The sequence below is a fragment of the Typopeltis vanoorti genome, chromosome 8 (genome assembly GCF_054136105.1).
Source record: "Typopeltis vanoorti isolate ZY-2024b chromosome 8, IOZ_Tvanoo_1.0, whole genome shotgun sequence".
Classification (NCBI taxonomy): Eukaryota; Metazoa; Arthropoda; class Arachnida; order Uropygi; family Thelyphonidae; genus Typopeltis; species Typopeltis vanoorti.
In genome coordinates, this window is record NC_143556.1 from 19,741,203 (window position 1) to 19,757,696 (window position 16,494).

Sequence of the window (16,494 nt, forward strand, 5' to 3'; positions counted from 1 at the left end):
ATGTATGGAGATTCAATAATCAGGAAAGTACTTAACGAAAGCATGGCAATCTTTTTTCCCAGGAGTAAATATTCACAATATTAGCCGTACTGTTGTGTCCCAATTTACGATTTCTACTCTAATCTTACAAATTCCTTTTATCTATATTCTTCTAACTTCTATGCCCGAGATTTTACCAAAACTTAAACCAATATCTAAGTTATTGCTCCCCGTAGTACCCCTAATATTTGTATTTATACTGCGCCTTTTGGGATATTTAGTTTAGGATATTACATACATAAACAAGGAGAAAGAACTCAAATATATCTGAAAGTGTAACTATTGCAGTCGTGACACTTAACTCGATTCTCAACTTAAATTTTCTGCGTGACTAAGTACAATATTTTCAAGTGGTTATCAACTGCACCATTTATGTTGTCATAAATAGGGAGAAAGTCAATCTCGAATATATCTCTTAGTATTTAAATATTATTGCAGTCGTGACTCTTGATCTCTATCCTCAACATTAAATTTCCCCGCGTGATTAGGTACGATGATTTTAAGCGGTGCATTGGATTAGCAACATCAGACAACTCTTTTATCACTGAACAAAAGGTATATTAAGTTTCTAAACATGGTACAATTCAAATACTAAACTAAAATACTTAGACTAACATTAAATTATTACAAGCAATATGGCTATTTGTGATTATGCCGCCATACACATTAATTCATAAATTCACCTGATGTGAACAAATTAGATCAATTCACACTATCTGATTATTCATACTGAAGTAGATTAACAAATCATTCACTGCTAGTACATACTTGTGACATTTCAATTATTTTATACATTACATTAGGCATTCAATTCTTAGGATACGTTATACCGTTATTTGCACTAACACACAATTATGTCATTTAAATATCTTGTGCAGTATAATAGACATGTAAAAATACCTTAGGACTCTTAATCATTCACAAATCTTTAACACTAGTCAATCTACACATAACACATTCTATCATATACTAAAGTCCTAGTATAACTTCAACAGTTCTATATTGGAATCACGATACTTTTCACAGACAAATTTCTAGCTAACATAGGTTATGATTTACAGTACCTTTCTTGAGCTTTTCATATGGGCCTTTATTCTTTTCCAAACGAACCTCTGGTATAACTTCTCGTAACTCTGGAATACTTTAACACACATATATTTGCTCTACTATTAGCAAAGAGGACATCGATCTCTTTACAGCTTTCTGCTTTGCGTAGTTATCACTAGCGTCGAAACGAAGAAGATCCCTCCTTTTCTAGGACTCTATGGCAATTTTCTTTGCTTCCTACTCGGGAAAACGGGAATCGAAGTCCCGCTCACTTTCGTTTCTGTGTTGTGATGAGGAGATATCACCCCTGTCGCCACTCAGGATAACCCCGTGAACTCCACCGGAACCAAAACCAAACTCCAAGGCCAAAAGCGACTATCCAGAAAGGTTTTTTTTTTGTGTGGGTTACCAACCCTTTTATAGCTGCTCCCCTAATGGCACCTTTTCTTACTTCCTTTCTCCTCCTTCTACTTGTTTTTTAATCATCGACCAATTAGGGTGGCGTTTTCTCGCCAAACGTCATTTGATCGGCAAGCCCGTTCTCAATGTTTCAATCCGGGGATCGGCCCTAAGCGATAGCTTTGCTTTTCTTGTGCTAGCCTGACTTAATCCCCTTTCAAACTTTTTCTATGAATTCTACTTAATAACTTAATCTCTCACATAACGTATTTTATGACTCGCCCATTTCTACTTATTTACTTAACTCTCTCATTTTTACTCGTATTACAATATTAATCTATACTTTCCTTTGTTAGCTACGTATTTAGTTAGAATTCCTTATTTTAAGTCATATTACAATATTAATACATTCCTTCCTTTATCAGCTACTTTAACAACAACCCTTACGTTTTATACATTTTACTGGATGCAAGAATTTTTCCATTAAACAATTCATTTTTTTATGCAGGGGTTTTAATTTATGATATTTATTCTTCATGTTACACCATGATAGCTGAGAATACTATATTCCTAAGATATCAGGTGTAACAGTACCATCCAGATGCAAAAAGGTATAAGTCGAAGGAAATTATTATCTTGGTTGGTACCAATGATTTGAGAGGACGAGAAGTATTCTATAAGGGAGGATATAAAAGAGTTGTTAGAAGAGGCAAAACGGAAGAGCGAGAAGGTGAAGATTGTAAGTCTCCTACCATGCTATGATAGATGCGAGCTGAGGAGGAGGGCTTTGACCAATTTGCACAATGTACGTCTGTACGTACATTGTGCAAAAGGAATGATGTAGAATTCGTGTGGTCTCTGTTTGACAGAAAGAAGGATTTGTACAATGCGGATTGACTACATCTAAATGGTTTTGGTGTTAGGTGTCTGGAGAGAGAGCTTTGTTCACCGAGCATGCTGACATGCAAATTCAGGGAAACTTAAGCAATTAGGGTGAAAGCAAGTGAGTTTGTGTGAAGGCACCCACGAAGCAAGTGAGTGGGAATCACCAAATGAGGAATCTGTCAAGCAAAAATATTGGATAATGTAGTCAATTGGATAATAAAGTAAATGTGAGTTGGGGGCGGGGGGGGGAAATAAAGGGATGTTGCCGTTTCTATATACTAATGCCAGAAGTATCAGGAACAAGAGGGAGGAGTTTTTGGCATTGGTTAGTGCAACCTTGCCAAAAGTTATAGGCATTAGTGAGACTTGACTAACAGCAGATGATGTAGTTACAGGGATTGAATATGAAGGGTTTAGTATTTTCAGGGAAGATAGAGAAGATAGGATGGGAGGAAAGGAGTACTGCTGATGATAGTAGATGAATTGCAGCTAAAATGAATTGGAGACAGGTGAAGCTTTACAGGGATAACTATTCATTTGAAGCAATCTTATGAGATTAAGACCAATAAGACAAAATTTACAGTTGGTTGTTGCTATAGGCCAGGGAGTTCCATAGATGATCTGGAAGACATGCATCACCAAATTAGTACAGTGAGTACAGGTCAAGTAATTATTGTGGAGGACTTCAACTATGGAAATAGAGACTTAAAGGAAGAAAGTTCACATAACACAAAGGAAATAGAATTTATACAGCTGCTGAGAGATAATTACTTAAGTCAGCATGTGATAGGGAGTGGACTAGGGGTGGTAGAGTATTTGGACATGGGTATAGGATCAGAAGAGCTATCCATAACCAATGTGGCAACATTGCCTCAAGTTGGTGAAAGTGACTATGCTGTCTTGACTTGGGAGATTGTAAAACATGAGAAGTATTCTATTAAGAATGGGTATTTGTGATTATGACATGCTCAAGAAGAATCTTGAGCATGTCAATCTGTATCATGGCATAATGGCAAAAATCTGTATCATGGCATAAAATCCTGCAGGTTAAGGATATTAGTAGTGCATGCAGAGGCGTAGCTAGGGGAGGGCGGAGAGGGCGGTTCACCCTGGGCAGCACTTTGAATCTTTTTGAACTTTTGTGGTTAATTCTAAAATACAGTCTCGAGAACTCAGTTCCAAATATTGTAATACTACTGCGAATTTTCCTCACAGTTGCTGTAAATGTTGCTAGTTATGAGAGAAGTTTTTTCTAAATAAAATTGATTAAGAATTACCTACATTACTATGAAATAGACTTTGCCAATGTCATCGATTTTGCTAACAGAAAAGCAAGAAAAATAACATTTTAGAATGTTGAAATTAAAGTTTTACTTCAAAAATAAACACAGTGTTTTAATTTATTTCCCTGTACATCGTTTTGACTTTTTGTAGTATTTTGGTGTGTATTGAGAGAGGTGGCAAACTCAGGGACCAACCCGGGCAGCAAAAGCTCTAGCTACACTACTGAGTGCATGGGATATAGAGGGTCATCTAGAGGAAGCAGTATTAATTTGTTATACCTAGAGTAAGGAGGGTTAATCAAGTATGAGTTAGATGGATGAGTAATATCATTAAGCATGAGCTGCAGAAAAAGAAAATGCTGTGGAGGGTATATAAAGAGAAAGGTGACCAGCAAACACATGAACAGTACATGGCTCAGGTAAGAAAGGTGATCAGCATGTCAAGGAAGACAAAATCAGATTATGTGAATTTAGCCGAGCAGGTCAAAGGAAAGCCCAAAGAGTTCTTTCGTTATATGACAAGTAAGAGGAAGAATGACTATGGAAGATTAACCATAATGATTGATTATGGTCACGAGGAAACAGAAACAGATAAAATAGTTGAGTTACTGAGTGACCACTTTGCAAGCATATATCTTACTAGTGAAGTTATTTGTGCAACAGTGTTCCACATGGAACACTGTTGCACAAATTAGAACAAATGGGGATGGATACGACACTGGTGAGAATTAGCAGGACAACAACTATCCTATCCTGTCCTTTCAAAAAATACTGCACCCTTTACACTCAATACTAGTTAGTTATGTCGCCTCTGATAGCCAGGTCTCACTAATGCCTACAATCTGAGGTCCTAATGTATACAGTACATGAAGACAACAAACTGTATCCCTTTGTTTCTTATACGTCTAACATTCGTGTACAGACAATAAGTTAAATGCATGTCTTTTTGTATACTCTTCTCTGTAGTCTGCATGACACAGTTGGACAACTTGCAGATCTCTGTGCTTATCTGTGTTTTACTTATACAGACATCCTTGCACATGCATGTAAGTCCAATTCCAATGAACCAACTCTTTCTTTTCTCATAATCATTTTCATCATAATGACCATTTCCATCATTAACACTGCTACATAATATTATCTCTTGCACACAGATTCTCATCATTCCTTCCATCATAATTTACTTTCTCTGACTCTGTTTTAGGTCTCATACCAGTTAATAATTTCTCAGGATGTCTGATATTTGATATTCGAAATTTGATTAAATAAACTTAATGGAAATAGAACTATCCCACATTAAGTAACGCACAAGTCTAATCAATCTATTAATTTTAAAATATACTAATTAAAGTTTATTTGGAAAATAATAAAAAAATAATATATATTATTATTATTATTATTATTATTTTATTAAAATATATATATATAATAAATAAATAAAAATATATACCTTTTTTTTTCAGACCATAAGACGCACCTTTTTACACAGAAAAATCATCTGAAAATTGGGGTGCGTCTTATGGTCCGAAGGTAACATTAAAATACGAATCTTTACACTATACCGAAGCTGTTAGCTAGTTCAATTACTGGTGCAATATGTTATTAAAATTAGTAAGTATGCCACTGAAGGTAGGTCCCTAAGTTATCTCACTGCAGGTGGGTGAATCACCGATTTAGAGCGTCATTAGTGTGTAAACATACGCGCTTTTGTACGGTTCATTTGAATTATTTTTTTATAAGTCGTTAAAATTTTTATCTTAAAATTAGAAAAAATGAGTGTAAAACAAAAAAGACTTTCATATAACGTGAATTATAAATTAAATGTGATAAATTATGCAAAATAATATGGAAACAGAGCAGCAGAAAGACATTTTAGTCCACCACCACAAGAAAAAAAATGGTTCGTGAGTGGAGAAAACAAGAGGAACAATTAAAACTGCTATGTAAACACAGGAAAACATTCCGTTTGCACCTAGAAAAATGGCCAGAATTAGAAGTACTAATGAAAAATTGGGTAACAAATCATTGAAACATGGGAATATCTGTTTCTATGAAAATGATAGTTTTTGAAGCGAAACAATGGGCAACTGCTAATGGAATTTTATATTTTACGGATCACCGTCTTGGTGCTTTAGATTTATGAAAAGACACGGGTAATGCATGTGTACAAAAACCACTCTAGCCCAAAAAATGCTGGCTGACTATGAAGCTAAAATTATAGAATTCCATAGATTTGTCATATCAGCGAGAAGGAAATTTAACTTTGTGCTTAATCAAATTGCGACATGGATGAAGTGCCTCTAACTTTTGATGTTCCTTCAAATCGGACAGTAGATTCAAAAGGCACCAAATCAATAGTGATCAAAACAACAGGTCACGAAAAAACTCACTACACTGTAGTTTTAGCTTGTTGTGTGGACGGAACAAAACTACCCCCATGTTAATCTTCAAGAGAAAAACGTTACCGAGAGATGAAATTCCTTGTGGCATTATTATCCACGTTCAAGATAAAGGCCGGATGGACGAAACAGGAATGAAATTATGGATACAAAAGATATGGGCAAAACGTCCAGGTGCGTTGTTTAAAAAGCCTGCGATGTTAGTATGGGATCAATTCAGAACGCATAAAACAGAATCAACAAAGAAGCTTCTAAAAGAAATGAATACAGAATTAGCTATCATTCCTGGAGGCCTTACAAGTCAATTACAACCCTTGGATGGATCTATTAATAAACCATTCAAAAATTTTATGCAGGAAGAGTGGAACAAATGGATGGCAAAGCCAAATGACGATGTTACAGCAACAGGACGTATGAAACGGCCAACAGTTTCAGAAGTATGTACCTGGGTGAAATATTCATGGGAAGCTTTGAAAGAAGAGACGATTATAAAGTCATTTAAGAAATGCGAGATAAGTAATGCGATGGATGTTACCGAAGATGACACAGTTTTTGAAGGGAGTGACAACAATAATTCAGACGAAAGTAATATGAACGGTGATAGTACCGAGAGTGAAGATGAACTGAATATTGCTAATACAAATGATTGTAACAATAAATAAAAATAAATTAAGTAAGAATTTGTAAATATCTTTATATAATAAAATATTTTTTTCTAAAATTAGTCTCATAAATTTCGGGTGTGTCTTATCGTCCAAAAAATACGGTATATCATTTATTTATTTATTTATTTATTTATTTATTTTTTACATTAAGAATTCCGAATACTTTGTTTCCATGATTAAAGTCATAATCTAAAAAGATGAAATCTTAGCCAGATTTGATGTTAGTTCTTCTGTTAGTTCTAGATAAAGGATTAGTTCTTTTAGAAGATTAAATTATCTAAAAAAAATCTTGACATTCTTAAGTCATTGTATAAATTCAGGCTATTTCATTTTTTGGAAACATGATCCACACGAAAATTATGGGTTAGCCATAGGCATCCCTCTATCACCTGCACTAATGAATATATACTTAGCTTTCAAAGAAAAAGCAATAAACTCCTTTCCATCACTTTAAATTTTTCAGGAAATGACAACGTATACTAAAATATTAATTAAAAAACTTTAATCAATACTTTCCTATATTTCGGCAACGTTACATTTCCATCTTCTGGGAACATAAAAAATATATGTGCATTCAAGCGCTAACAACGAGCAGATGAGGCTGATGAAGGCAACTGAAGTTGGTTCTAGAGTCCTAATGGTGTCCCCTAGCAGGCATAATTGGGTTGGCTGTTGGGCTGATGTTCTTAGGATGCAAGATTCCCAAATTTGGGGCAGTCTCATCCACCCAAATTTGTAGAGGTTTGGGAAGTTTTTTTAGCACTGAAGCTGATTCCAGGAACAACCTTTCATATTTATATTTGCTGTGGTGTAGTAGAGTGGTTTTCTTCCAGCGTATTCTGTGGTGAGTATCTAGAGCATGGTCAGCAAGTCCTGAGTGGCTGTATTGGTGAAACCGGATGTAGTCTTTGTGGTCAGATATCCTGATAGTAGCTGTTCTGCCTGTTTGGCCGCAGTAGGATAGTTTACAACTGCAAGGGACCTGGTATACTCTTGGTAGGTCTAGGGGAAGTGGCTAGTCTTTGGTGGAGCAGATAAAGGATGCCATTTCTTATATGATTTGTAACAGGTGGTCAGGTCATATTTTTTTCGGATTTTTTTTAGCTTTTCAGAAGTGCCCCGGATATAAGCTATGGTGATAGATTTAGTGTAATCTCTGTTATGAAGGGGGGGGGGGGGTTGTGATTAACTGGTTTTAATATTTTCTGGATTTTTTGGGGGATTATAGCCATTGGCTAAGAAGGTGTTAAGGATATGGTTAAGTTCAATAGTTAGGGCATTGCTATCTGAACTGATTAATTTAGCCCTGTTATATAGAGTTTTTATAATCCCATATTGTTGTGAGGGGGGGTGTGATTGCTGGTGAATGTATCTACTTGCATGGGTTGGTTTTCTGTAAACAGAGAAAGCCAAGGATCCATCAGGCAGGCATGTAATCAGAGTGTCTAGGAAAGGGAGCTCGCATATGATAAATCACATATTGATTTGGAGGAAAATTGTTGCTTGTTGTAATGTGAACTTAATCATGTAGCACTATCATAGTATAACATACATACATATTAGGAATGTGTTGTATATTTTTGTAATTAGCACATATATATATTATTTTTTTATTTTTTTTCAGATAGTAATTCCTCTAATATTAGAAAACAAATTTAGTCTTGTAGAAAGCTATATTGAAGACTCTAAAGCTCTTCAGGTGCAGTTAGTGAGATATTTAGACTCACATAGCAGAAAGGCAGATATTGAAAAGCTAATACAGTAAGTTTTATTTATCTATGTGACTTATTTATGTATGTTTAAGTTCATAATATTAATTCTTACAGGTTGATCATTTTTTTTTAATTACTAGCCAAACATGGAATAATTAAGTCAGAGTGGAACAATGGCAAGATAGAGGAAAGCTTGTGGTAGTCTTAACCTAAGAATGGGCACGATGCATTTAGATCTTAATAGTCCGTGTTTTTTGCTAGGGTGATGTTTCGATTCCGTATGAATATAGTGTCCTGTGTGAGTCTTATACATTGTGCCCAGATGACCTACTACTTAAAAAAAATTGCATCACGTTAAGTCAACTTTCTTGTCATATGGTTCCATGAAGTCTTCATTGACAAAGCCTTTAATGTTAAGCTATAGAATTTCTGCTTCCTCTGTTCAAGAGGAAATTATTTCACTGCACTGCCCTGCATGAAAGGGATGTCAAAATTTATTGCAAAATTTTTGAAGACTTGGCATTTTTATGGCATTTTGTCCTTTCGAAAAAATTACCAACTCTCTATCATCACCATTGGACAAGCTTCCTTCACTTAGGTTTCCAGGTGCCCACAAGATTTGTTGCTCTTGTGATGGTTTGTCTTATTATGGACAATTGGAAACTCTGCCTTTGTCATGAAGAACATGTTTTACATCAGGTATCACGAGCTTGAACAATTTTACCTTGCTGAAGTTGCATCTCTATTCAGCACAGTCCTCTTGAATAAAACTAAAATCCTACATAAGAGAATTTTTTTTTTATGGAACATCTTTATAAGGAAAAAACCATCAGATCCATCGTCCAAATTAAATTGATCTGATGGTCTCCATTTATCTGCTTTATGGCAGATAGTATTATTTGCTTATGTTTATTTGTTTCATTAATTATGTATTTAGGTTTAGTGTGTGTAATTAGGAATGGAATGTGTTGACCTTTTGTTACCTTACTGCAGTTATGGTGGTGCTTTTTAGAATCTTTCTATTTGTATAATGATTGCAAGGTTATATTACAAGAAACTGAGAAGGCAAACAATCTTGGCTTATTGGTGGATAGGAATTTGAAGTTCAAAGGTCACAAAAGAGCAGAACCAACAAGTTACTGAAAACCTCCAAGATATATCCCAGCTCTACAGGAAAATAACATCAGAAAAATCTGAAGATGGGTCCCGAACTTCCTGAACTTGTACACACACACTATCTCTGGAAGAGGTACATGAAGCTTTAAAACTCACCAAGAAGGGCAAGGCTGCAGGAGTGGATGGTATTCTCCCCATGTTTCTAAAACATCTCAGCCAATGAAGGTCAAATATGACTGGCCACCCTTTTCTCAAAAATTATAACTGGAAAACTACCAAAATGTGGTCGGAAGCCAAAATAATTGCTGTGCCAAAACCAGGGAAAGATCCAAATAATGCCAAAAATTTACGACCCATCTCCTTGCTTTGCTCCACCTTTAAGTTCTTTGAAAGACTTCTTCTTGCAAGAATTTCACCACTCATCGAAAGAGCACTCCCAATTGAATAAGCTGGCTTCAGGCCAGGAAGAAGTTGCTGTGATGACCAGGTCCTGGCCCTGACAACCCAGATCGAAGCATGCTTCCAGAAGAAACTTAAATCTGGAGTCACTTTCATTGACCTAACTTCAGCTTATGACAGTGTGGATCAGGGGTCCTCCTCTTGAAGCTAGGCAATATAAGCTGCAAAACAACTTTCCAGCTTTTTGGACCCATTCTCTCCAACAGAAAGATCGAGGTCCATATTGGTGGAAAAAAGAGCAGGCCCAGATTGGTGTAGGACTGCTATGTCATTGACATAGCAGTTCAGAAGAGTACTTCAGCAGTGGTACCTCAAGCTAAATCCAACAAAAACTGTGTCCACAGCATTCCACCTTGACAGTGTAAAGGCAAATCAACACCTCAACCTCTCTTTCTGTGGCAAAATGGTAGAACATGAGCCTCACCCGAAATACCTTGGAGTAAGCCTGGATAGAAGCCTAACTTATAAAAGGCACATCAGCAACCTATCTAACAAAATTAAAATTAGAAATAATATCATTTCAAGGCTTGCTGGAACAACCTGGGGTTGCAGTGCAGAAGTCCTAAAGTCGTTTGCACTAGCCCTTACATTCTCTGCAGCAGAATGTAATACTGTGCCCCCATCTGGGAAAGAAGTGTACACACTAATATTATAGACACCCAGTTAAACTCTATCATACGCACAATTAGTGGGACACTGAAAAGCACCCCTCTCCTCTGGCTGCCTGTCTTACCTAACATGCTCCACCAAATATACAAAGATGACAAGCCTTGATTAAAGAATTTAGTAATAAGCAACCTGCCCATGCACCAGATGCTCATAAATCCACCTAGTCTTTGCCTAAAATCAAAAAACCCTTTCTGATTCCTTCCATGGATGAACTCTCTTCAGCTGCTTTACCATCAACACCTAACATGTGGGTAGAACACTGGTCCAACAAATGGCTTCCTGATTGAAGATCCCTGTGCTCCACAGCCTGTTTTTCTCTTCCTGAGAAGATTTGGTCATCTATCAACAATATCAGAACTAACCAGGGCAGATGTGGCTACCTACTGCATTAGCGGAGACTGTCAGACCACATTTATTGTGACTGTTCTCCCTGGCCCAGACGATCACTCATATTGTGAATGACTACCCAATGTTCCAATTTCATGGTGGTGGCCTCCAGGACATCCATGAGGTGAATGATGAGGCCCTGGATTGGCTTTCTGGACTGGACATTGACATGTGGCTGCTTTGTATTCCTTTTGCAATAAGAATAAGTAAATAAACAGGCAAGAACTTTGATATGCTTTCTTCTTTTCATTGGTTGCTTTAATTTTCTCAGTCCACTGTGGATTTCTGATTTTTCTGTCTCTGCAGACACTTCACCATAATCCTCTCTAGCTGAATCAATCAGTATTTTCTTGAGGGTATTCTGTCAAATCTCCAAGGTTTGGTTTTCTTTTCAAACTCTCATTTTTTTTCTTGAATAATATTTGCATATTGGAGTTTACACTTCACCTGTGAAAGCTGTTCAACTTTAACTCTTTTTAAAACTTTCTTACACAATTTTGTTTTGAATATGATGTTCACTTTTATCCTCCTCAAAACTAAATGGTATTCACTTCTGGTTTCAAATCCTGTATGCTTTTGTGTCCAGTGTGAAGATATCACAATCAACAATAACATAGTCAATTCATGTCTATTTTTGCCCATCTTTGTTGGAGCAGATGCTAGTAATGACTAGTCCATATCCTAAACTGAAATCTAGCAAGGGCTCACCATTATTATTAGCTTTGTTCTTTTCTCCAAATTTTCCCAGAACATTTCTTTGTTTGGTATTCTTGTGGTATTCCTTCTCTATTTTGATCTTGAACAAAGACCGACTTTTTCTTTGCGTTATCTGCTTTCTCCAATGACTTGAAAATTTTCTCCACTTGTTCCTTGTACCTTCTGTGGGTTCATAGGCACAAAAAGATGTCATTGTCCAGTTTCCCATTCTGATATTTGATCTTTTTTACTGATTGTTTCCTGACCTTGTATTTGTTGCTTAGAAAAATCTCACCTGTTATTGTCTTCTTTGTTTCAATAAATTCGTATTTTGTTTCTGGTAATTATCCAACTGTTCTTCTAGTTCCATTTCTTTTCTGTTGATGATTACAATCTTGAACTCTGTTGATGCTGAAGTGGGTTTTTTCCAGTAACTGACTTTTCACTGTTTGCTCTGGTTTCCTGGTGAAAACAGCAGGTAGTACCAGCTATCATGAACTTTTGTCATGTTGTAACAGAATTTTATTTTAGTAATCTAATAAGAATACAGTCAAAGCTAAATTCCAAATCACCAGCCCATCCTTATTTATTCATTATTGCGAAAGATATCTGCTAATGGGATACACCATTTGAAGGGGAGGATTGAAAATAATGTCAGAAACCCTGGTTGGTTCTCCACATTCCTAAAAGGCTGTGGAGGTCTACTCCCAGTTATCAAGCTTTAATCCTTAAGCCACCCCCTGATACAATAACATTGGATCTAATAATTGCCTCTGAGTATTTATCTATAAAATAAGTTAACTATTATGCTGACAGTTGGTAGGAGTGATCATGCAGTTTTAACTTTATAGGTGTCAATGTAAGAGTTTTGACTAGGAAAGGGAATATGTAATACTATAAGGAAATGATTATAATAAAGTTTGTGAAGTTTCTCATGCTAAGGCACCATTTCAGTGCCTTAGCATGAGAAACTTCATGATAAAAAGAATCAGCAGTACATGAGAATTTGTCTAATGAGGATTAAATGATTGAATGAATGACACTTTTAAGAGCTGCATAAAAAGAGTATATTGTGGATTCAGTATCATGATAATCAGATTGTTGAACACTACAAAGTTAAGACTAGGAGAGTGATGGCCATAGTGGAAAGTGAAAATCAGATTATGAAAAGAATTTTAATCACTTATGTAACATATAATAGCAAGAATGACCCTGGAAAAAACCACATTGAGTGGAGTGCAGATGGTAGAAAAGTGTCAGATGCACAAGAAATAAGAGTTAAATATTCTCTTTAGTAAGGTATATATTCCAGGCAGACCAGTTAACGTTTTGGATACCAGGGAAGAACTGGATGAAAGAATAGAGGTAGATGAGTTAGAAATATTAAACTGTTACATGAGCTTTACTCAAATACAGCAACTTTTGATTGGATGTATATGTTGGCACGAGTGCTGAAGGAATGTGGAAAAGAGTTAGCTGTGCCCTTGACCTCATTGTTTTACTTCAGTCTCAGCACATGCATGATTCTTAATGAGCAGAGGAAGAGTAAGATAATTCCATTATAGAAAGGTGGAGCTAAAATTGATGTGGTGAATTATAGACTACTTAATATCTGGTGCAGTCATTGAAGTATTGGAGAGGCTGGCCAGGAAATCACATCCAAAGACGGATAGACAACACTGGGATCCTCTGTAGAAGACATGTTTTGTTAAAATTAAGTCTGCTACAGAGGACAACATAGTGTTTTTTTAAGATACATCTTGCTTCATCAATCTGCTCATGTTCTATAATAGTGACAGCAGATTTGGTTAAGAGGAATGGATGTGCCACGATACTTCTGGATTGTGTCAAGTTATACAATTGACAGAATCTTGTTATACAATCTCAAAGGGATGGGTCGAAAAAAAAACTTGTGACATGAATTGGAGAGTGACTGATGGCAGAAGTTTATTTTGTAGACCCATCCCTTTGAGATTGTATAACAACCTTCAGTGTGGAATCTTGTCAAGTGCCTTGGTGAAATCCAGAAGTATCGTGGCACAGCCATTCCCTTTATCCAAGAAAACGCAGAAAGTGATCTGTGGTAGTTCTGAATCTATGATGAGGAGACATTGCCTAGTTTCATGCAGATCAGTCAGCCTTCTGGATAACAGGAAGAAACTGGAAAAAGAATAGAACTAGAGATGTTACAAATATTAAAGTGTTACATGATCTTGACTCAAATACAGCAGTTAGTCTGGGAGTAAATATTGGCACGAGTACTGTACTACCTGCACTCAGTGACCCAAGTATGTGGTTCTGTACTTGAGCCATTGTTGTTTAACACGTTAATGAAACTGGGGAGGATGTTGAATATGATATCCATTTATTTGCTGATGATGCCAAGTTAGGAAGAGTGATTCCGTGTAGCTGATTGACAATCCCTACAGGCTGATTTGAACAGATAATTTAGGGTAAATGACAGTGAGTTCAGTTAAATGTTGCTAAGTTTAATCTTTTGCATTTTAGACAGAGGACATTGCAAGCAGAGTATTATATTAATAGGTAATTGTTGGAAGTAGTCATTGAAATTAGAGGCTTATGAGTTATAGTGGGCAGCAAATTAAAGTTTAGGAGCGGCATTTCTAAGTGGTTAAATCATTGCATCAACAGTGCTATTAAAGACAACATTAACTTATAGGAATAAGGATGTTATTCTCCCAATTTACTACAAAGCTTTGATAAGACCACATCTAGATGTTTATGCACAGATAGGATTGCCTGGATTTCATAGTGATAGGGAGATACTTGAAAAGATTCATTGTTGAGTAACCAGGATAATAACTAACCTAAGAAATTGTGCTTATGACGATATGTTGGTTTTCAAAATATAAAGAATAGATGGAGGAGAGGAAATATGATAAAAATATACCAGTTAAAAGGGGATATTACAATATGGATGCAAGTGTGATTTTGCAAGTTCTGGATAATGGAGGTAGAGGGTCAACTATGGAAGCTGGCTAGGAGTAATTGAAAGCATGTGTTCTTTTATTGCTGTTTGATGACCGTATACACCTCCGAATCAAAAAATTAGAATAATCAAAGAAAATGTATTCAATGATATGCAATCCTAATTTATTGCATAGAAAATAATTATCACCAAATATGAATTAGTCATCTACATCTATGTACATTATATATACACATAAAAATGTACTATAAATTATAAGGAAACTGTTATTTGAAAACATTCACAAAATTAGAATAATTTTTAATGTAGTTCAAAATGTTAGAATATTCCAAATTTTTCCAGTTGATTTGAAAGCATAGAAATAGCATATATTTCAGTAGCTGCAGGACGGACTTGCGTGTGAGGAATTATTTGCACGTGGATTTCAGTTAATCATTTGCTAAACATGGATTGAACGAGTGACATATTGGAAGCTAAGAAGTTTCATGTGGCTCTATAGAAGTCCAAACTCAACAGTTTATAGCTAAGGAATTGAAACGTTCACAAGCAAGTGTGAGTAGAGTATTGAGACAGTATTCTAATACCCTGAGTTTTCAAAATAATCACTGCAGTAGAAGTCGAAAGGTAATAACTACATCAAGAGATGAGAGGAGATTGAAGAATATCATGAAGAAAAATCACTTCTGAAGTGTAAGGTATTTTCACAGGAGATGAAAAGAATTAGGTGTGAATGTGTCTAAATCTAACATTGAGACGACTTCACAAATTGGGTTTTAAATCATGTGCCTAAGACGAAGCCGCTTATGACTTCCAAGCAACTTAGAGAGACCTCCAGGCGTGATAAATTCATCAAGAAAGACACATCACTCACATCAGCTAACATGCCTTTTATTGAATTCATTCCCACTATCTTCACTCGCTACTTGCAATGGCAATCCATTTCAGTCACCCACCACTCTGAGAGAAAAATCTAGCTCTCACCCCTTCTTGACTAGATTCATTCTCAACTTCCATGGATGCCTTCTTGTCCTCTTCCCACCTTCAATAAAATGAAAAATTCTGTCTACTGGTATCTAGTATGAACCTTTCAATAGTTTGTAAGTCTTAATCGTATCATCCCTCTTTCTCCTGTTTGTTAGTGTCTGAAGTCCACAAATTCTCAGTCTGTCTTTAATCTGTATTCCACAAGCCAATATGATCTTTAACACTCTCCTTTGCATTCTTTCCACTGTCTCAGCATCACCATGGAAACAAATTGACCAGACTTGTGCATGGTAGTCCAAATAAGGTTGTATCAAGGCCTTGTAAGGAGGCAAAATAACTTCTTTATATTTACATGTGAAGGTTCGTTTCAGCATTCCAAGTATCATCTGTATATTTGCAATCTTTGCTAAATAGACCTTGAACTTTTCCTGTCTACTAAATTCCAAGATCCCTAGCCTGATAAGTTTCTTCTAGCATAATCCCACCAATATAATATGACATCGCATCCTATTTATTCTTTGAACTCTAGGTACACATTCCAATATAGCATCATTTAAGTATTTTTTAAATACCTCTTATGCCCTATTGATATCCTTCCATCCAACAACTGGTACCATTTTTTGTTAGTAAGTTTAAACAAGGATCCATGTTACATTACCTTGATTTCTCAGTTGTGCTCTACTCTAGTCATCTGCTGTTTGACCTCATAACCAAACTTTCTGTTATATAAAGAATATCTACCACATAACTTCTATATGATTACATTTCAATTTCAGATCAAATACAATCTGTTTTCAGCTGTTG

At 35.9% G+C, this 16,494-nt stretch overlaps 1 protein-coding gene across 4 annotated transcripts in view; it reads left to right on the forward strand.

Annotated features, from left to right (window-relative positions):
* Positions 1-16,494, forward strand: part of LOC150103802 (exonuclease mut-7 homolog) — a 313,402-nt gene that overhangs the window by 105,422 nt on the left and 191,486 nt on the right. For all 4 annotated transcript variants that reach the window (XM_090396540.1, XM_090396541.1, XM_090396543.1 and 1 more), the window contains one exon: positions 8,342-8,478. In XM_090396540.1, the coding sequence (XP_090252666.1) occupies positions 8,342-8,478 (137 nt within the window). The remainder of the gene's footprint in view (positions 1-8,341; positions 8,479-16,494) is intronic.